At 34.5% G+C, this 22,690-nt stretch overlaps 1 protein-coding gene across 2 annotated transcripts in view; it reads left to right on the top strand.

Moving 5' to 3' along the window:
- Positions 1-22,690, top strand: part of SASS6 (SAS-6 centriolar assembly protein) — a 55,106-nt gene that overhangs the window by 5,974 nt on the left and 26,442 nt on the right. For both annotated transcript variants that reach the window (XM_081817042.1, XM_006732817.3), the window contains exons 2-13: positions 456-516; positions 2,348-2,427; positions 2,817-2,921; positions 3,830-4,001; positions 4,674-4,739; positions 5,602-5,721; positions 15,150-15,341; positions 18,241-18,435; positions 18,545-18,634; positions 18,709-18,888; positions 19,256-19,337; positions 20,476-20,612. In XM_081817042.1, the coding sequence (XP_081673168.1) occupies positions 456-516; positions 2,348-2,427; positions 2,817-2,921; positions 3,830-4,001; positions 4,674-4,739; positions 5,602-5,721; positions 15,150-15,341; positions 18,241-18,435; positions 18,545-18,634; positions 18,709-18,888; positions 19,256-19,337; positions 20,476-20,612 (1,480 nt within the window). The remainder of the gene's footprint in view (positions 1-455; positions 517-2,347; positions 2,428-2,816; positions 2,922-3,829; positions 4,002-4,673; positions 4,740-5,601; positions 5,722-15,149; positions 15,342-18,240; positions 18,436-18,544; positions 18,635-18,708; positions 18,889-19,255; positions 19,338-20,475; positions 20,613-22,690) is intronic.

The following is a 22,690-nucleotide window of genomic DNA, read 5'->3' as shown; positions in this document are numbered from 1 at the left end:
ATTCCAATACTGCTTCACATTTTAAGTTTTTCAAATGGAATCTCATAAATCAATTTGATCATTTGAATTGGTAATTATTTTTAATGTGGGAAGTTGTTATTAAATTGATGGTTTGTTTGGCTTTCAGTAGATGCTATTTTAGAATCCGGGCAGTAGGTTATATTCCAGACTAGTAATGGGAATTCCACATTGTTTATCTCATTTAATTCTCACAACAGTCCCATTTTACAGGAGAGAAAAATATAATCTCTGGTTAAAAACCTGATTACTTACTAGTGGAAGAACAGGAACTTAAACTCCAAAACTGGTATGCTTCCCAAATATCCTTTCATAACTTAGGGAAAACCTGTGGACGATCTTGCAGCTTAAGACTGAAAACTTCAGCTAATACAAATGACAGTGCTAACTCATTTCATATGATTGTTTCTGACAATTGGGTATATCTTTTCATATAGGAGAGTAAATGTTAGAGTGAGCATTGAACTACAATCAGTTTCCAATCCAGTTCACAGAAAGGTTGGTATTAATTTCTTTTGAAATATTTTCATTTTTTTTTTGAAATGGAATTTCTATGCATTATAATTATTTTTGTTCTTTAAGAACATGAGATCTTTTGTTACACCAGCTTGCTTTTTAGTTTTGGGCCAGTTTGTAACTTGCAAATCTGGGGTGGTAGAATCTACTAAGACAGCAACTGAGAGATTATTATACCATATGTTTCTTTTTTCTTCTTTCTTTTTTAAGATTTTACTTATTTATTTATTTATTTATTTATTTGAGGGGGGTGGAGTGCGTGTGTGGGGGAGGGGGCAGAGGGGGAGAGAGGGAGAGAGTCTCAAGCAGACTCCTCACTGAGCGAGCTCAACTCAGGGCTTGATCTCATGACCCTGAAATTATGACCTGAGCTGAAATCAAGAGTCAGATGCCCCACTGACTGAGCCACCCAGGTGCCCCTATATCATCTGTTTCTAAAGCATACAGGAAGGATTGGGGATTGGGAGAATTGGGGGTTAGATTTGCCCAATGCACTTAAGCGTTGCTGGAATATAAATTGCTACCCTGTAGAATTGGCATTTCATGTTGTACATGTGAGGATAGAATAAGTTGAAGTACTGCAGGGAGATATTTTTGAATCTTTGCCTTTTGAAGGGAGTCATTTAGAGCATCAGTCCTATATGATCTTCAGAAGTATGAGTCATTAGTGATATGGATACAGACAAGATGACTAAGAAATACAGCATCTGTTTTCTCTGTGTCATAGCTTTCCCTAAACGTGATATTCAAGGACCTTGTACTATTAGTAGTAGCTTCAGTTTTTTTTATAGCATCTTGGGGTGAATTTCAAGAAGTACTTCTGTAGAAGCTGCCTTCAGGCAGGACATTCTGAGGCAGAGCAAATACCTAGATTGCTAATTTTCTGGAGTAGAGATTATATGTTATATTTTTTACATGTTACTCCTTAGGCCTGTTGCACCTCTTCATTTTCTAGCTCTACCCATAAGTGGTTTAGATTTTTCTAGGACCCTAGCAGTTCCTCAGTAGCCACGAGTAGATTTTATTTCAAAGTGGAAGCTTATTCTTAACCTGAATGCTGATTCATTCTTCATTAGGCCTCCATCATCTTGTTACTATGCCTGTTTTCTTTATATCAGTGTTCTCTAAAATACGTAATTTCTGTGTACTTCTCTGTCAGCATTAGCTGCTGTCATGTTCTGTGATACTGTAAATTTATGTAGAAAGTGGTCTTTATGAAAGATATTCGCTTAATGTGAAACTGAAAACAGATGGGAGTTCCATGTCAGCGGCCACCTGGAGTAGGAGAGAATAGCCCTTAGGAAGAAGCCCTGGCAACATGTTACTTGATACCCCTGTCTTCTGCCTGAGACACAAATGCTCCTTTTCTAGGATACATGATTGCTTGTCATTTCAGCTGATATATTGCCACTTTTGAAATATCAGATAATTAACTTATGGGAAACTGAAAATAAAATTGAATATGGTGTGGTCAGTGGTAGAATGTTTTTATCATGCTATAGTGCAGCAAGGACCGGTTCTCAATTTTCCTAAGCCTCTAACAGGATGGTATTCCTCAATTTTCAACTCCTAGCATTTAACTAGTTTTTATAGACCCCCACATGGCTCTCAAGGAGCAGAATATCTACCCCTGTTTAAGATTCTTAAGTCTCTTAAAGACTAATGAAAACCCAGCTGCACCAGAAAACAAAGTCATCTGAAGTATATTGGTGATACATTGTTGTTACTGGATAATTTCACTTCTAAGAAGGAAGAAATTACTCTAAAAGCCTGGTCTATTGAAAACATTAAAAAATAACAATCTTTCTTTTAGGATTTAGTTATCCGTCTGACTGATGATACTGATCCATTTTTTCTGTATAACCTTGTTATATCTGAGGAAGATTTTCAGAGGTAACTAAATTTATTTTTCTGTTTTTATATTTAATCTAGGAAATAAGTTTTATTGATGTATTGGTAGTATTCTCTTTGAAATGCAGCCTATTAGGAACATTTAGGTATTTTGAGAATACTGGACTGCTTATACTGCTTATACTATAATTATTCAGGATGTTTTTGAAAGTAAATATTTCATAGCTTATCAGAATTCTGCTTACAACAGCTCAAATTTGGAACTTTAGATAAATATATTGACCTTTTCCTTCCCATTGAATAAATTCTTAAAAACAGAGTTCTCTAGTTCTTGATTATAATGGATATTCGGTAAATAAAAAAAGAATGTTTTAGGGTTTTAATTAAAGATAGTAATTAAATTTTTAAAAAATCTCTTTTCTTCTGTATAGCTTAAAATTCCAGCAAGGCCTTTTGGTAGACTTCTTGGCTTTCCCACAAAAATTTATAGATCTCCTTCAGCAATGTACTCAAGAACATGCCAAAGAAATTCCAAGGTAAGTCTCGTAAGAGCACTACATCATTAAAATTCTCTCAAGAGAAACTCTTCTTTGTAAGACAAATTGATGGCAAAATATTTTCTATGTGGTATTAGTACTCCTGTCTATTTTTGACTGGGTTTAGGGCTATTAAATGTCAAATTTTAAGGAATCATGGTTAAAATCAGAATATTTACCCCTTAATTTTCATGTCTTGACAGAGTCATTAAAGCTATCTGAAATATTTAACAGCATCAAGTATATGATTTTATAATGAACTTGGATAAGAGGAATAAGATTTTGTGTTTATATGTGTATATTCATGTTTGTCTGATGCTAAAGCCTGATCCTTTCATTGTAAAGTTCACTAACCTTTTATCTGTTGGTTTCATCAATTGATGATTGTTGTTTGAATCAATTATTTTGTTAGGAACTACAAAGTTATGCATTTCTAATTCTGTCATTCTTTTTATATTTATTAGGTATAATTCTTTTATAAAGAAGAACTTTTCCTCATCAGTTTGGGCTATTTGATTACTATGGAAAGGAAAGGATAAATGCTTAATTCTTTTAAATTGTCAATTTTTAGAATAAAGAGTTGTTACTCTAGTTACTTTTGTGTTTTCAATCGGTTTTTGGTTTGTTTTTATTTTTCTACTTTGTCTTTCATTGTGAACTCCCACGGACATTTGTATATTCACTGTATTTCAGTGAATCCTTTTTCTATTTCTTGCTCAATTTTTCCATTTTACTCTTAGTTTATTCAGTTTTACCATTGGGAGTCCTTTTATATTGGCCCCTGTGATTCCAATATGCCTCCTTTCCCAATGCTTCTCAGCATCAATGATTCACTGGAGCTTATGATTCAGTGGGAGAATTTCACTATCTCATAAGTGTTGTTATATTGTGACACTTTCTTTTCAAAGGTTTTTGCTACAGTTAGTTTCTCCAGCACCTATTTTGGATAACTTACCTGCCTTTTTAAATGTGGTAGAAACAAATCCTTTTAAGCATCTTACACACCTCTCACTAAAACTTCTACCTGGAAATGATGTGGAAATAAAGAAGTTTTTAGCTGGCTGTTTGAAATGTAGCAAGGTAAGATTTAAATTTAAGTTATTCTTTTAAAAATGAGTACCAAAAGACTCTGATACGTCACTGAGGAGTTATAGTGCAATTAGTTTTTGTTTTCAGAATAAAGTATTGTTAAAGATGTCTAGTAAGTTTTTATAATATGTAAGGAATTTATTTTTACTTTATTGTTCTTTTTTTTTTTTTTTCATTTAATCAAGATACAGTGAGGGTAGAACTGGGCCAAAAATTGAAAAACTAGGTCCCATGGTTTTTATTAATTTTCTGTGATCTGGGTAGGTCACTTAAACTGTTTTATCATGGTTTCATCAGCTGGTAGATAAGTAGGGAAATATCTGCTACCCTATTACATCTGTCTCAAATGAGGAAAAAGATATGAAAGTATCTTGAGAATTACAAAGTGCTCTATAATTTTATAAGGTATATGGAGCAAGAATACAACATTAGGATGCCTCTTCATAGTTTTCATAAAGACTTTTTAGTCAAATGCTATAGATTAGTGCATCTCAGATTTTAATGGTATGCAAATCCTCTAGAGATCTTGCTCATTCTGATTGTGAATCAGAAGGTCTGAAGTGGAACCCAAAATTCTGCATTTTTAGCAAACTCTCAGGGTGATGCTGATGCTATACTTTGATTAAATTGTAAACTGCGTAATTTTATTGTTTTTATAAATAGGAAGAAAAATTATCATTGATGCAATCACTAGATGATGTTACTAGGCAACTGAATTTCACACAAAAGGTAATTCAGATTTCATTTTGTTTTTGTGAGTCCTCCAAACACTGGCTCTGAATTGCTTCTCGAATCCTATCCAGGCTTTTGTGTATTATTTTTTAAAGCATGTTCCTTTGAATTCCCTCTCCTTTTTGCCACCTTTCCCCTATCAGCAAATTATCTTAATCTGATTGCTTTCTCTGATAGTTGATTCCATCCAAATATTTCTGTTACCTTCAATATATAACACATTCCTTTCAGGTCTTCATTAAATAATATATAGTACCTGTCATATGTTAGTTCTTTGCTCTTTTATTCACCTCACTCCTCCTGTCTAAAATGATGTTTTGGTTCATATTTTCTAAACCTTTCCCTTCCATACTTGTGTTATGACTTATTTTGATAGGCTTATTATCATTTCAGTTATAGCTACTACCTTTTTGCCCTTAGTCCTTGAAACCGAAGACCGTATCTGATAAGTGGCATGGCTTCAGGCAGAAATTGTCCTGTACAATGTAGCCCATCTAGGAAATCTATGTTACTAGGTTTGATATGTATAAGTGAACCACTCCATATAACTGACTTGCTCTACCCTGGTTTACTTTATTTCTTAATGTCAGAGGAGAGGATTAGGTAGTGAAGAGCCAGATTTAACTAAAAGGTTAAAGATAGTTAAGCTTGACTTCTGGACCATGTTAGCTCTAAAATTCTTTTATTCTAATCTTGATTTCCTCAAATTAAAAAAAAAAATCTGTGTAGGAAAAGACTTTGAGTATGTTTTGGAAAGCTGGGATTCCTTTTCTTTAATATCCTTTGCAAATATTGCCATGTTCTAAGCTAATAACATTCACAAGACTGTTTTAATATTTTGTGTTGAACTCTAATACAGACATTATCAGAAAAAATCCAAGAATTAGATAAGTTGCAGAATGAATGGGCATCACACAAAGCTGCATTGTCAAATAAACATTCCCAGGAACTGACAAATGAGAAAGAAAAGGCCTTGCAGGTATGAATGTTAAAGAAAATAGAAAATTATTTTGTTGCTGCTGTTAGTCATTTTGTTAGTTATAAAAGTAATATATGCTTGCTTTAATATGTTCAAACATTACAGAAGTATATAAAAAAAAAATGTTGCTCATTAAAAGTCTTATTACCTAGAGGTAATTTATATACATTTTGATATGTGTTTTTCCAGCCTTTTCTCTTTATATGTAAATAATGTGTCCTTTATAAATATTTGTTCATATTTATAAATTTAGAAATATGTAAATTATATATTTGTACACACATAGTGGATTTTGGTTGTATTCTATGCTAATGAGGTCCCACAGTATATATTGATTGTAACTTTTTTCACCTAACATGACATCATAGGTCATTCTTTATCAGTTCAGATATTCCTTTTTAGTGGCTGCATAGTATTCATTATTTGGGTACAACATAAATTAACTACTTACCCAACTGGTGGACATTTAAATGCTTCAGTATTTTGGCTGATGCAAATAAACTACAGTGAACATTCTTTGTTCCTAGAAGTGAGATTGCAATATACCTATTAAGATACTAATGGATATTGCAAATTTGCTAGCCAGAAAGGTTGTACCAAGTCTAAAAGATAGTGTATGACATTACTTATTTCCCCATATTCTTTTTTTTCATTTTTATTAAGTTTTTAATTTTAATTCCAGTATAGTTAACATACAGTGTTGTATTAGTTTCAGGTGTATGATATAGTAATTCAACAATAATATACATTATTGAGTGTTCATCATAAGTGTACTCTTTAATCTCCATCACCTGTTTTACCTATTCCCCCACCCCATGCCCCTGTGCAGATAACCATCAGTTTATTCTCTATAATTAAGAGTCTCTTTCTTGGTTTGTCTTTTTTTCCTTTGTCCATTTGCTTTTTTTTCTGAAATTCCACATATGAGTGAAATCATATGGTATTTGTCTTTCTCTGATTTACTTACTTTGCTTAGCCTTATACTCTAGCTCCATCCATGTTGTTGCAAATGGCAAGATTTCATTCTTTTTATGGCTGAATAGTATTCTATATATATATAATGGGATATAATATAAATATATACATATAATGGAATATATGTATACACACACACACACACACACAAACACCCCACATCTTTATCCGTTCATCTATTGGTAGACTCTTGGGCTGCTTCCATAATTTGGCTATTATAAATAATGTTGCAATAAACATAGGGGTGCATATATCCTTTTGAATTAGTGTTTTTGTATTCTTTGGGTAAATACCCCGTAGTGTGATTACTGGATAGTAGGGTAGTTCTATTTTTTTTTTTTAACTTTATTTTCTTTAGTAATCTCTACACCCAATCTGGGGCTCAAACCCACGACCCTGAGATCAAGAGTCATACGTTCTTCTGACTGAGCAAGCCAGGAGCCCTTATGGGTAGTTCCTTTTTTTTTTTTTTATAATTGTATTTATTTATTTGACAGAGAGAGACACAGCGAGAGAAGGAACACAAGCAGGGGGAGTGGGAGAGGGAAAAGCAGGCTTCCTGCTGAGCCGGGAGCCCGATGTGGGGCTTGATCCCAGGACCCTGGGATCATGACCTGAGCCAAAGGCAGACACTTAACCGACTGAGCCACCCAGGCGCCCATGGGTAGTTCTATTTTTAATTTTTTAAAAAGATTATTTATTTATTTATTTTAGAGAGAGAGAATGAGAGCAAGAGAATGCGCAGGGAAAGTGGCAGAGAGAGAGGAGAAGCAGACTCCCTGCTAGGAGCCCGATGCAGGTCTCTATCCCAGGATGCTGGGATCATGACCTGAGCTGAAGGCAGATGTGTAACGTGCTGTCCACCCAGGTGCCCTTCTATTTTTAATTTTTTGAAGAACCTCCATACTGTTCCACAGCAGCTGCACCAGTTTACATGAGGTGCATGAGGGTTCCTTTTTCTCCACATCCTCACCAACACTTGTTTCTTGTGTTTTTGATTGTAACCATTCTGACAGGTGTGAGATGATAGCTCATTGTACTTTAGATTTACATTTCCCTGATGATGATATTGAGCATCTTTTCATTTGTCTGTAGGCCATCTATGTCTTCTTTGGAGAAATGTCTGTTCATGTGTTCTGTCCATTTTTTTCACTGGATTGTTTGTTTTATTGGCATTGAGTTGTATCAGTTCTTTGTATATTTTGGATGCTAGCCCTTTATCAGATATGTCCTTTGCAAATATCTTCTATTCAATAGGTTGCCTTTTAGTTTTGTTAATTGTTTCCTTCACTGTGCAGAAGCTTTTTATTTTGATGTAGTCCCAATAGTTTATTTTTGCTTTTCTTTCCCTTGCCTCAGGAGATATATCTAGAAGAATGTTGCTTTGGCCAGCATCAGAGAAATTACTGCCTGTGCTCTCTTCTAGGATTTTTATGGTCTCAGGTCTCACATTTAGGACTTTAGTCCATTTAGAGTTTATCTTTGTGTATGGTGTAAGAAAGTGGTTCAGTTTCCTTCTTTTGCATGTACCCGTCCAGTTTTCCCAGTACCATTTGTTGAAGAGACTGTCTTTTTCCCATTGCCTATTACTGCCTCTTTTCTCAAAGATTAATTGACCATATAATCATGGGTTTGTTTTGGGCTTTCTGTCCTGTTCTCTTGTTCTCTGTGTCTGTTTTTGTGCCAATACCATACTGTTTTGATTACTACAGCTTTGTAATATAACTTGAAGTCTGGGATTTTGATACATCCAACTTTGTTGTTTTTTTTTTCTTCTAGATTGTTTTGGCTATTTGGGGTCTTTTGTGCCTTCATACAAATTTTAGGATTATTTGTTCTAGTTCTGTGAAAAATGCTGTTGGTATTTTGATAGGGATTACATTAAATGTGTAGATTGCTTTGGGTAATGACATTTTAACAGTATTTGTTCTTCTAATCCATGAGCATGGAATATCTTTCCGTTTGTTTCTGTCAGTTTTAGTTTCTTTCATCAATGTTTTATAGTTTTCAGAGTATAGGTCTTTTACCTCCTTGGTTAGATTTATTCCTAGGTATCTTATTTTTGTACAGTTATAAATGGGATTACTTTCTTAATTTCTCTTTCTGTTGCTTTATTATTAGTGTATAGAAATGCAATGGATTTCTATACATAGATTTTGTATACTATGATCTTACTGAATTCATTTATTCTAGTAACTTTTGGTGGAGGTTTTAGAGTTTTCTATATATAGTATCATGTCATCTGCAAATAGTGAAAATTTTATTTCTTCCTTACCAATCTGGATGCCTTTTATTTCTTTTTCTTGTCTGATTTCTGTGGCTAAGACTTCCAGTACTATGTTGAATAAAAGTGGTGAGAGTGGACATCCTTGTGTTGTTCCTGATCTTAGAGGGAAAACCATTCAGGATGATGTTAGCTGTGGGTTTTTCATAAATGGCCTTTATTATGTTGAGGTATGTTCCCTCTAAATGTACCTTGTTGAGGGTTTTTATCATGAATTGATGTACTTTGTCAAATGCTTTTTCTGCATCTATTGAGATGATCATGTGGTTTTTATCCTTTGTTATTGATATGTGTTAACATTGATTGATTTGTGAATATTGATCCATCCTGGCAACCCAGGAATAAATCCCTCTTGATCATGATGAATGATTTTTTTTTAGTGTATTTGAATTTGGTTTGCTACTATTTTGTTGGGGATTTTTGCATCTATGTTCACTAGGGATATTGGCTTGAAGTTCTCTTTTTTTGTTGTGTCTTTATCTGATCTTGGTGTCACGGTACTGCAGGCCTCCTAGAATGAATTTAGAAGTTTTCCTTTCTCTTTTATTTTTTGGAATAGTTTGAAAAGAATAGGTGTTCACTCTTCTTTAAATATTTGGTTGAATTTACCTATGAAGCCATCTGGTCCCGGGCTTTTGTTTGTGGGGAGATTTTTCATTACTGATTCAATTTCATTGCTGGTAATCGGTCTGAACTTTCTCTTTCTTCCTGAGTTTTTTTGGGAGGTTATATGCTTCTAGGAATTTATTCATTTCTTCTAGGTTGTCCAATTTGTTAGCATATAATTTTTCATAATTCTCTTGTGACCCTTTGTATTTTTTTTTTTTTTTGATGAGTCTAGCTAAAGGTTTATCAATTTTGTTGATCTTTTCAAAGAACCAGCTCCTGGTTTCATTGATCTGTCCTTTTTTGTTGTTGTTGTTGTTTTTTCATTTCTGTGTCATTTATTTTGGCTATAATTTTTATTTCCTTCTGCTGGTTTTGGGTTTTGTTTATTCTTTGGCTCCTTTAGGTGTAAGGTTAGGTTGTTTATTTGAGATTTTTCTTGCTTCTTGAGGTAGGCCAATATTGCTATAAACTTCCCTCTTAGAACAGCTTTTGCTGCCTCCTAAAGATTTTGAACCATTTTTTCATTTTCTTTTTTTTGCATGTATTTTTTAATGTCCTTTTTGATTTCTTGATTGTCCTATTCGTTGTTTAGCAACATATTATTTAACCTCCATGTATCTGTACTCTTTCAAGATTTTTTTTTTTTTTTTTTTTGGTGATTGATTTCTAATTTCATAGCATTGTGGTCAGAAAAGATGAATGGAATGACTTTGATCTTTTTGAATTTGTTGAGGCTTGTTTTATGGTCTAAAGAATGTGTAGTCTGCTGTTTTCTGATGGAATGCTTTGTATATATCTATTAAATCTGTCTTGTCAATATGTCATTCAAAAGCACTGTTTCCTTGTTGATATTCTGTTTTGATGATCTGTCCATTGATGTAAGTGTGATTTTAAAGTCCTTTACTATTATTGTATTACTGTCAATTCACTCCTTTATGTTTGTTATTAGCTGCTTTATGTATTTGGGGCTCCTCAGATATGTTGGGTGCATTAAAAATATATGTTGGGTGCATAAATATCTACAATTTTTATATCTTCTTGTTGGATTGTCTCCTTAATAATTACACAGTGTCCTTGTCTCTTGTTATAGTCTTTTTTTTTTCTTCAAATTTTTATTTACATTCAAGTTAACATATAGTACAATATTGGTTTCAGGAGTAGAATTTAGTGATTCATCACTTACATATAACACTTAATACTCATCATAACAAGTGCCCTCCTTAATACCCATCACCCACTTAGCCTGTCCCCCACCCACCTCCCTCCATCAACCCTCAGTTTGTTCTCTATCACTAAGAGTCTCATGGTTTGCTTCCCTTTCTCTTTTTTATTTCCCTTCCCCTATGTTTATCTGTTTTGTTGGTAAATTGCATATATGAACGAAATCATATGGTATTTGTCTTTCTCTGACCTATTTCGCTTAGGATAATACACTCTAGCTCCATCCACGTCATTGCAAATGGCAAGGTTTCATTCTTTTTGATGGCTGAGTAATATTCCATTGTGTATATACGCCACATCTTCTTTATACATTCATCAGTTGGTGGATGTTTGCTCTCTTTACATAGTATGGTTATTGTTGATAAGTTTTTGTTTTAAAGTGGAATACCAGTTTACACTGCCATTCTGAGGGTGTATGATAATACCTTATAATAACACATTTTCATATGTGTATTGACCGCTTGGATATTCTCATGTGAAGTTCAAGAATACTCTTGCCTGTTTTCATCTTTAGCCCATTTTTATTTATTTATTTTTAAAGATTTTATTTATTTATTCATGAGAGATAGAGAGAGAGAGGCAGAGGGAGAAGCAGGATCCCAAGGAGCAGGGAGCCCGATGTGGGACTCGATCCCAGGACCCGGGGATCATGACCTGAGCTGAAGGCAGACGCTTAACCATCTGAGCCACCCAGGCGCCCCTAAAGATTATTTATTTAAGACAGGGAAGGAGAGAGCGAGTGAGAGAGGGGGAGTGGCAGAGGCAGAGGGAAAAGCAGACTCTGCGCTGAGCAGGAGCCTGACATGGCGCTTGATCCCAAGACCCTGGGATCATGACCTGAGCCAAAGGCAGACACTTAACCGACTGAGCCACCCAGGCACTCCTAGCCTATTTTTAAATTAGACTATTAGTATTTTACCTATGGATTTGTAGGGATTTTTTTGTATGATCTGGACTTGAGTCCTTTGTCAGACGCATGCATTATGAATATTTTCTGTGTGTGGCTTGCCTTTTCATTTCTCTGTGGTATAAAGTAGGCATAGTATATCTTTATTATGTATATTATAAACATTTTCTCCCAGCCTTTGTCTTTTACTATTTATTGTTGCCTTTTGCCCTATATGGTTCTTTTTATTTGGATGTCATCAAATCTGTCAATCTCTGCTTTTATGGTCTAAAGCTTCATGTTTGGAAAGCCTCTGCCACCCAAGGTTATAAAATCTATTCCTTCAATATTTTCTTTTAATACTTTTACATTTTTTTTGTTGTATTTAACTTTTTAATCTGTTTGAGATATATTTTTGTGGAGTACAGTATGAGATAGGTATTTTTTGACATAAAGTCAGTCATTTGTTCCAATACCATATATTCCACTGATTTAAAATGCAACTTTTAATATATTCTAAATTCCTTTGTATATTTAAGCTTGTTTCTGGAGTGTTGGGGAGAACTAATATCTTTCAGATCTTCTAACCCAATAGAATATCTTTTCATTTATTCAGGTCTTATTTAAAACAGGCTTATAGTTTGCTTTTTATTTCCCTCTGAATTCTTTCTTTCTTTTTTTTTTTTTTTACAGTTCTTACTAAATATGCCTAGAGATTTTATAGTTTTTTGCTGTATAAATTGGACCATCTATGTCCCACCATTGTGATAATTTTGATTGTTGTTGTGCATTAATGTCGTACTCATTAATTGTACATTATATTTACAGATTCTGATAGTTTTAGAACTGATTGTCTTAGGTTTTTCAGGTAAATATATAATGTATAAAAATGGTTATTTTTTTTTTTTTTAAGATTAGTGTCTTCTTTTTCTTGTACAGAAAAGTGCTAAATAGTAGTGAAATCCTTTCCTCATTCTATTCTTTTTTTGGTAAATAACTTAAAATATCTCATCTTTAAGAATCATGTTTGCTCTGCATCGGAGAAAGTTTTCTTTTGTTCTGTGTCCTGAGAGTTAAAGAGTGCTAAGTCAGATATAGTGATTTTGGGGGATTTAATCAAATAATCATGTCATTTTTTCCACTTTTATCTAATGTAATAACTGATAATGGATTTTATTTTATTTATTTTTAGAGAGCTTGTGCGTATGGGGAGGGGGGTAGTAGTGGAAGGGGCAGAGGGAGAGGGAGAGAGAATCTCAAGCAGGCTCCATGCCCAGTGCAGAGCCTGATGCAGGGCTCGATCTCATGACCCTGAGATCACGACCTGAGCCGAAATCAAGAGTCAGACACTGGGCGCCTGGGTGGCTCAGTCGTTAAGCGTCTGCCTTCGGCTCAGGTCATGATCCCAGGGTCCTGGGATCGAGTCCCACATCGGGTTCCCTCCTCGGCGGGAAGCCTGCTCTCCCTCTCCCACTCCCGCTGCTTGTGTTCCTGCTCTCGCTATTTCTGTCTCTGTCAAATAAATAAATAAAATCTTTAAAAAAAAAAAAAAAAGAGTCAGACACTTAACTGACTGAGCCACCCAGGTGCCCTATAGGCAGTGATTTTAAAATTTTAGTGTGTATCAGAATCACCTGCAGTGAACAGAGTAGAAAATGTAAAGGTAGTCCTATCCCTCATACTTCTTTCTTTTTTTTAAACAAAAACTCCAAAATACTAATGATCACTGGGATAAAACCAGTCCTTTTTTATTGCCTTTATTGCCTTCAGTGTGTTTGATTACCTTCTTCAACAGTTACGTTAGCATCTTTTCCAGTTTACTCTTTATTCTTCTTGATTGCTCCTTCAGTGTTTTCTTCCCACGTTACATTTTCAGTCTTTTGTGGACTTTTTCTGTTTTTCTCTTTTGTTCCCTTCTCCCCTCCTTTCCATTTTTCAAAAAATGAGAGAATTTTAAAGTAGTTATATAAAATTCCTCAAGTATTTTATGAGGGAGACATTCCCCTGTTCTTGTAAGAATTTTTAAATGGGTACAACTTTTTTGGAATGCAGTTTTGGAACTTATATCAAGTTTTGTTATCTGTTTATTTTTTTGGTTTCTTTTTAACTAGGCTCCACACCCAACATGGAGCTAAACTGAGTCACCCAGGTGCCCCTGTTTACATTTTTTGACCTATAATTTGATCATAAGGAAATAATCTGAATTTTGGATGTATGTCTGTATACAAAAGCAATCATAGTTTTATTTCTAATTGTGAAAAATTGGAAAGTCCATGTCCATAGTAATACAGAATTTAAATGAATTATGGTATATCCATGGAATGGAATAATGTGCAGCTATTAAAGTGTTTACAGAGTTTTTTTATGGTATGAAAAGGTACAAATGCAGGGTGCCTGGGTGACTCAGTTGGTTAAGCGTCTGACTCTTGATTTTGGCTCAGGTCGTGATCTCAGGGTCATGGGATTGACCCCTGCGTTGGGCTCTGCACTCAGCACAGAGTCTGGGCATCCCTCTACCTCTGCTCCTCCTCCTCCCGCTCTATCTCTAAAATAAATAAAATCTTGAAAAGGTACAAATGCTAAGGAATAAAAAGCATGATTAAGTTGTATAAATGTGGCTTGATCTTAATTAGTTGAACTTAAATATGTATATTCTATGTGTACGGGTGATGTCAGTATAAATATATTAGGAATATATATTCACCAAATAAGTATATTACAAATATTCCTAAATATTTAGAGTGATTCCCTGGATGAAATTATTGGTTATTTGTAATTTCTTTCTTTGTGCCTTTAAGAGTATGTATAACTTTCATAATCAGAAAAATGTACTTTATTTTTGAAAGGTATTTAGGATTTGATAGTGTTCATCAATAGAAATGATAAACATAGACTTGTGGTATGATTCAGACAGGCACCAGAGATTACACAATTATAACTGTGTTCAAATTTTATCATGGGTAAAATGTTGCTACTAAGTGTAAGACTGAACTAATGAACAATTCCTTGTCAATTTTATAATTTTAGGGTTTTTTATTATAAAAAATATACACTGTTGTAAAAAACTGAAACAATATAATGGTATTTAAAATGAATACTGGAAATTCCCTATGTACCTGCTCGTTTTTTTTTTTTTTAACACAAATAGGTTCACACTATTTTGTAGTTTTTTAACCTAATCATATATGATTCTTCCCTTAACTTGAAGACTATACTAAATATTTGAGGGTTTAAGAGAAGCAGAAACTAAGGACAAGATCATAATGGTAAATTTGCCTTTGTTGACCTTTCTTCTTCATGAAATCCATAATTGAAAATAGATCCTCTTTAAAACAGGGAAATTTTATAATCTTACAGAAAAATAAAATTTTATTTTTCTTCAAATCTTCCTGTATTTGTATTTGGGTTTTTTGTTTGTTTGTTTTGAATTTTGGTACTATATTTTTATTATAGGCACAGGTACAGTACCAACAGCAGCATGAACAACAGAAAAAAGATTTAGAAATCCTCCATCAACGAAACATCCAGCAACTACAAAACAAATTATCTGAGTTGGAAGCAGCTAATAAAGACCTAACCGAAAGGAAATATAAAGGAGACTCTACCATCAGAGAACTTAAAACAAAACTGTCTAGTGTTGAAGAGGTATTGAACTTAGGGTTTGTTCCCCCCACCCTCAATTTAAAATAACATTTTAATTTGGTGACTTTATTGCTTGTGTGCAGGCTGTTTCTCTGCTTTGCAAGGATGTCTTGGTGATCTTAGGGTAATCAGACATTGCAAAAAAAAAAAATTGAGAATCTAAAATCTGATGAATCTGATAATTCAAAATAGAACTGAGGTAAACTTGGATATTGACACAGCCTTTAGATTTTTCAGTGTACTTTTAATATCCACACTGTCTGTATAGCTCAGCATATTCAGTCTTGACAGGACTGGTTCTTTCAACCTACTTAACATGTCAAGACAACTACATGAAGTTGTGTCTAATAATAATAATGATATTAGTAATGATAATAGCTAAGGCATACTGAACATATGCTGTGTGACAGGTGCTGTTTAACTGCTTTACATATATTAACCCATTTAATTCTTATAACAATTATTTTAAAGAAGGTACTATTATCCCCATTTTGCAGATGATGAACTAAGGCACAGAGAGGTTAAGTAACTTGCCCAAGGTCACATGGCCAGTAAGTGGAAGAACAAGGATTGGAATCCTCTTATTTGCTTGTCTTTAGTACTCCCTTTTTCAGGCAACAGAGCCATTTTGAAAATCTTGCTGTAGTGACACATTGTTGATTCTTTGGCCCTGATGATAGACTCCTTCCTAGCATTATACATTATTGTCATGAATTAATCAGAAAACATAGATTTTGTTAAGTCTGTCATATTTAAATACAAAGATCACCAGTGTTACTCAAGCTTATGAGACTTCCCACTCCATTTCACCAGTCTCTTGTGCTTAGGAAACTCTAAAGCTTGACTGATTTTTATGTTCCAATCCTCAGTATTCTGCCTCAGTAGGTGTTTTTAGTGCATCCTCCCTGCTCCCTTTACCTTTCATACCAATTTGTAAAATACTGTAGCCTTCCTAGTACATTGGATAGTCATTATAATGCCGTATGACTTCTTCTATCTTAGCCCTGAAATTGGCCACTTTAAAAACAGTGTGCTCTGTTATATGGGTTTTATATAATCTAATCAAAATATTTCTTCCAAGATTTGCTAAGACTTTAAAATTATGAGTCCTGGAAACTTTTTAAAAAAATTTTAATTGTAGTATAGTCAACATACAGTGTTATATTAGCTTCAGGTGTCCAATATAGTGTTTTAACACTTCCATACAACACCTGCTGCTCGTGACAAGTGCACTCCTTAATCCCCATCACCTATTTCACCCATCCCCTTTGGTAACCATCAGTTTGTTCTTAATAGTTAAGAGTCTGTTTCTTGGCTCTCTTTTTTTTCCCTTTGCTCATTTGTTTTGTTTCTTAAATTCCATGTATGAGTGAAATCGTATGGTATTTGTCTTTCTCTGACTTATTTCACTTAGCGTTATACTGTCTAGCTGCATCCATGTTGTTGCACTGGGAACTTTTTTTTAAACCTCTGAGTATTGTTACCTAATCATGTTAAATTTACCTTTTAGGCATTAGTGCCCTAAAAATAATTGCTGCCATTTATTATTTACTGTGTGCCAGGCATTATGCTAAGCAGTTTGCATTATGGTTTTTATGAAGATTAAGTGAAGTAATTTATGAAGTGTTTGTTATTTCTGTTTTACAAATGAGGGAATGGAGATTTAGGGAGGTTAAATAATTCCCAAGATTACACCAAAGAACCTAGATTTGTATTCAAGTCTGTCTGATAGCAGGGTCTGTTTCTAAAACCAGTATGGCATAATACTATAAAATTACCTTGTAAAGTTTTGCTAAAAATGAAAATTATCTAGGAATACTATATCCTGGACTTGTGTATACTGGCAGTATTTGGTTGGTATTAGCTGATTGGGAAGTAATCTGTCCTAGATTTTTAAAAAATCTGTTTTTAATTAACAATTATATTTGCTTGGTTTTGTTTTAAAGAGTGAATCAAGAGGAAATCCAGAAGTGTTAACATATTTGTTGACATGGAAAGATATTTATAATATATAAAGAAGGTTGATTATAAAACTGCACAGTATGAGCAGTTTTTAAAAAATTGGTATATATAGATAGAGCAAAATGTTAATTGTGGATCAGGGTTGTCACCCTTGGCTACCCTTAGAATCCACTGAAAGCTCTTTTTGTTTTGTTTTTTTTTTAAAGATTTTATTTATTTATTTATGTGACAGAGACACAGCGAGAGAGGGAACACAAGCAGGGGGAGAGGGAGAAGCAGGCTTCCCGCGGAGCAGGGAGCCCGTTGTGGAGCTCGATCCCAGGACCCTGGGATCATGACCTGAGCCAAAGGCAGACGCTTAAGGACTGAGCCACCCAGGCGCCCCTCCATTGCAGAGCTCTTAAACGTCCTAGTGCCCAGGCCATACCTCATACTAACTATAAATAAGACTCTCTTGGGGATGGTACCAGGCATCAATAGGTTTTTTAAAGCTCCCTAGGTGATTTCAGTATGCATACTAGCTTGAGAACCACTGCTTACGTGGTAGAAAGATAGGCCTTTTTATTTATTTATTTTATGTTTTTGAAATTCTATTATAATGGACATTTACTACCCAAGTGATTTTTTTTTTGAAGTGTAAATTTCAAGATACCAGAAAATCCTTGTTACTAGTTTTTAAAAGTTGTAGTAATTTATTCATAAATCAGGATTATTTTCCCTGTTGTCATTGAATTAGATATTAGTGTATTTTACAATTGTATTTCAAGTCTACGAGTTACATACACCTTTAGAGTGTATATCTATATCTTTTAAAAAAAAATCAGTACTAGAACTTTAAAATTATTGAAGCCTTTTTTTAAATTTTAAACATCTTAATTATAAATAACCAGAGCAGCCAACTTCTCTTTTTCATACTGCATCATTTTTTTTCTTCCTCTAGGAGCTCCAGCGGGCTAAGCAAGAAGTCCTCTCTTTGCGAAGAGAGAATTCTACACTAGATGCCGAATGCCACGAAAAAGAAAAGCATATTAATCAGCTACAAACAAAAGTGGCTGTTTTAGAACAGGAAATCAAGGATAAGGACCAGCTTGTTTTAAGAACAAAAGAAGCATTTGATACAATCCAGGAACAAAAGGTCTATTTAAACATTTTTTTAAAAAAATTGGTGATCACATTTACAAGTGATGCTTTTCTTAAACACAAACATCCTATTAACTATTCATGTTTTAAAAAATATGTATCAGGTTGCCTTAGAAGAGAATGGTGAGAAAAATCAGGTACAACTAGGAAAACTTGAAGCTACGATCAAATCATTATCAGCGGAACTTCTTAAGGTTTGTTTTTAAAAATAATAGAATATTAAATTTCATTAGGGTAAGAAAGAGATACAAATAAAGCTCTTTTACAGGCAAATGAAATTATCAAGAAGTTACAGGGGGATCTGAAAACTTTAATGGGTAAATTGAAACTGAAGAATACAGTAACTATTCAGCAAGAGAAACTCTTGGCTGAGAAGGAAGACAAATTACAAAAGGAACAAAAGGAATTACAAGATGTTGGACAGTCTCTCCGAATTAAAGAGCAAGAGGTAGTGAATATTTTATATTTTTGCGTGTGTGACTATTTGCAAAGTATAACAAATTTTCTCAGATGTATTTTTAAAATTTCTACTTTATTAGAGAAGAGCTTTCACTTTTTCCCCCCAAAAAGAACATGACTAGCTTCAACAGAAGTTAACCTGTTTCAATTTGAAAAGTTAGTTATCATGACTCAGATACCTTGAGTGTTCATATATATGTACAGTATATGTGTATATACATGTATACATATACAGTGTTACATAGATGAGCTATAATTCATTTATTTAATAGTAGTTAATAGTAATTATTTAATTAATAGAAATACATTTAAGTATTTAGCCTTTATTATACTTATGATGAGGATTGACATTGCAGGTGTGCAAATTACAAGAACAGTTAGAAGCTACTGTTCAAAAGCTTGAAGAAAGCAAACAACTTCTAAAAAATAATGAAAAGTGTAAGTATTTTACCTTTTTATGTAAATGAGGTTTGCAATTGTGTTCTTAATCTGAAAATTTTATTTGAATTCATGAAAGTTTGGGTAAATCAAGATATTGCTACATCCAAATAATTTCGGTTTTAAATATATGGTCTTCATGTCTTTGCTATAGTAACTTGTATATCAACTGCCCTGTAAAACAGTTACCATTATAAAGAAAACCATATTACATGTGTCAGTAACCCAAAATTAAGTGTTGAAAATATTGACAGTAGTTTAAATTCTTTGCTAATTAAAGTTCTTCACTACTTATTTTAATTGCTGTATTTATCTAATAGTAATAACATGAATTATTTGAAACTAAAATATAAGATTAAACCTTTAACATTTTCTCAGTTTTTGTATTGGTTATCAGATAAGAGTGTGAACTTCAAATAAACTGTAAGATATCATTCTAGAAATGAAAGCCTTCAAAGAGATCCTTGACTAGCAGAAATACGTTTTGTTTTGTTTTGTTTTTTGAAAGATTTTATTTATTTATTTGACAGAGAGAGAAAGACTGCTAGAGGGAACACAAGCAGTGGGAGTGGGAGAGGGAGAAGCAGGCTTCCCGCCGGGCAGGGAGCCCAATGTGGGGCTCGATCCCAGGATCCCGGGTTCATGACCTGAGCCAAAGGCAGACACTTAACCGACTGAGCCACCCCGGTGCCCCAGAAATATATGCTTCTGATAGTAATAGCATAAGGAGTTCTATGTGGCGGTTGTTAAAATAAGAATCTTTAATGGCAAAAATTTAGGTGAACCTATATTCTCCTGTGATATAAGGTAGTTTTAAAGACTTAAAATTTTGGGGCACCTGGGTGGCTCAGTCGTTAAGCGTCTGCCTTTGGCTCAGGTCATGATCCTGGGGTCCTGGGATCGAGCCCCGCATCGGGCTCCCTGCTCCGCGGGAAGCCTGCTTCTCCCTCTCCCACTCCCCCTGCTTGTGTTCCTGCCCTTGCTCTCTCTCTCTGTCAAATAAATAAGTAAAATCTTTAAAAAAATAAATAAAAATAAAGACAAAATTTTTTAAATCTCAATATAATTTTTAAATGTTTAAAGTTATTAGAAAAATAAAAATAGTCAAAATTCTTTACCTTGTTTTGTTTTATTTAAGTAATCACATGGCTAAATAAAGAACTAAATGAAAATCAGCTAGTGAGAAAGCAAGATGTATTGGGACCTTCTACCACTCCACCTGTACATTCTAGCAGCAACATAATCAGAAGTGGGATTTCTCCTAACTCTAATGTGGTAAGTTTTAAATTAAGATGTGAGTGGTCTGAGTAAATTACCTAAAACCAAAATATTCCCAGACTATGAGGAAGTCTCTATGACTTCAGGTGCTGGTACTAATATGACTTGAGTGAGGTAAAGGTTAAGTCCCACTTAGAAGTGAGACATACAGATATACTTGCTCCTAACAAAGAGGCTGTATTTCAAAAGCACACTGCTTAAAATTTTATTGGATGTATATGTTAACTAACTAGAATTTAAATAAAAATTTGAAATAAAAATATGAAAAAATTTAATTGGATATAGAAATCATTCAGTAATAACTAAAGTAATGCCAAATGTGCTGAAGAAGGAAGTATTCTGGGAGCCTTAAGAAGGGAGAATAAAGTTTGGGCTCAAGTTTGGAACTCTGATAGGAGCCTAAACTGAATTCTATTTGAGAAAGAAAAAAAAAAAAGAGAAATGTCCTTTTATCAGTCAGCTCTAGATTCTAGAAGGAATTAGTTATGATATCTAAGCTCTCTAGCTCCTAGGACCAGGGCTTTTGCTTTCTCCTTGCAAGAAATTAGGAGAAAATGAAGAGCAGCTCCTTACATATGGGAGCTGGCTTGGTACTATCAGCAAGGCCCTGGTGTTGCTAGGAGAGCTAGCCTGGTACTCACAGCTAGGCTTTGGGGCTCTCCTGTTGAACATAACTAATTTCACAGAATATCAACATCAGGCAAGGCCACTCTGTGACTGTGACAGATCAAGAAAAAAATAAGACCGCCTCATAATCATTTCTGAACACAATTTTGAAAAAATGAACATTACCAAACCACAAAACGGGCAAGCATCCTCCTATCCTGGCTAACATGATTGACTGCTCCTTCTTTACCAATTACAGTTTTGGCCTTAATACATTCCTCCCGGGGCACCTGGGTGGCTCAGTTGGTTGGGCGACTGCCTTCGGCTCAGGTCATGATCCTGGAGTCCCAGGATCGAGTCCCGCATCGGGCTCCCTGCTCAGCGGGGAGTCTGCTTCTCCCTCTGACCTCCCCTCTCTCATGCTCTCTCAAATAAATAAATTAATTAATTAATTAAAAAAAATACATTCCTCCCGACTTACCTAATTATGAAATAATCTAAGATTTATTTCAGATACTCAGTCATACAATTATCCCCATTTCCAGATAGCATCTGACCCATAACAAAGCCACACTTTATTAAACTGTCTCTTAAACCACCTAATACATATATGTCCAGTAAATAAGTCCCTTTTAACACCTGCATACTGCCACACCCCTCTTACTAGGTTTCCCACAGTATGCAGTATCCATTGTTTGCAAGGAGCAGTAAATCCACGGTGTACACCTATAGGTATGTTTCTGGTAGTTTTTGATTGAAGAGCATTGGCAGAGGATTTAAAATGCAAATACCTAATTGAATTTTAAATCTATCCTACTAATTCAGATTGTACTTGATGTTTAAAAAAAGGAATAGATTTTTGCTAAATTGCAAAAAGGTATGGAAAGAAATGCCCAGTACTGAATTACAAACTTGAAAAATTTGACAAGCTTAACCTTAATGACTTATGATAAATAGCTATGTAGAAGGTGTTTTTTGTCATGCAGCCAGTAATGTATACAATTGCTTCTTAAGGTTTGTGTTTCAGTTGTTCTCTTATAAACTCTTTTCATGATATTTGTTAATGGTGGTGCCACCATATTGAAAATTAGTGGCAAAGCAAATTATTGTATGAATTAGTCCATTTAAGAACACATATCTTGGGGCGCCTGGGCTCAGTCGTTATGCATCTGCCTTCGGCTTGGGTCATAATCCCAGGGTCCTGGGATCAAGCCCCCCGTCGGGATCCCTGCTCAGCGGGAAGCCTGCTTCTCCTTCTCGCACTCAGCCTGCTTGTGTTCCTGCTCTCACTGTCTCTCTCTCTGTCAAATAAATAAATAAAATCTTTTTTTTTTTTTTTAAGATTTATTTATTTGACAGACACAGTGAGAGAGGGAACACAAGCAGGGGGAGTAGGAGAGGGAAAAGCAGGCTTCCCACTGAGCAGGGAGCCCGACGTGGGGCTCGATCCCAGGACCCTGGGATCATGA

The sequence above is a fragment of the Leptonychotes weddellii genome, chromosome 4 (assembly GCF_054177405.1).
Source record: "Leptonychotes weddellii isolate Sample4059 chromosome 4, ASM5417740v2, whole genome shotgun sequence".
Lineage (NCBI taxonomy): Eukaryota > Metazoa > Chordata > Mammalia > Carnivora > Phocidae > Leptonychotes > Leptonychotes weddellii.
Note: the sequence above shows the minus strand (reverse complement) of the source record. Positions and strands in the feature narration are given on the sequence as shown.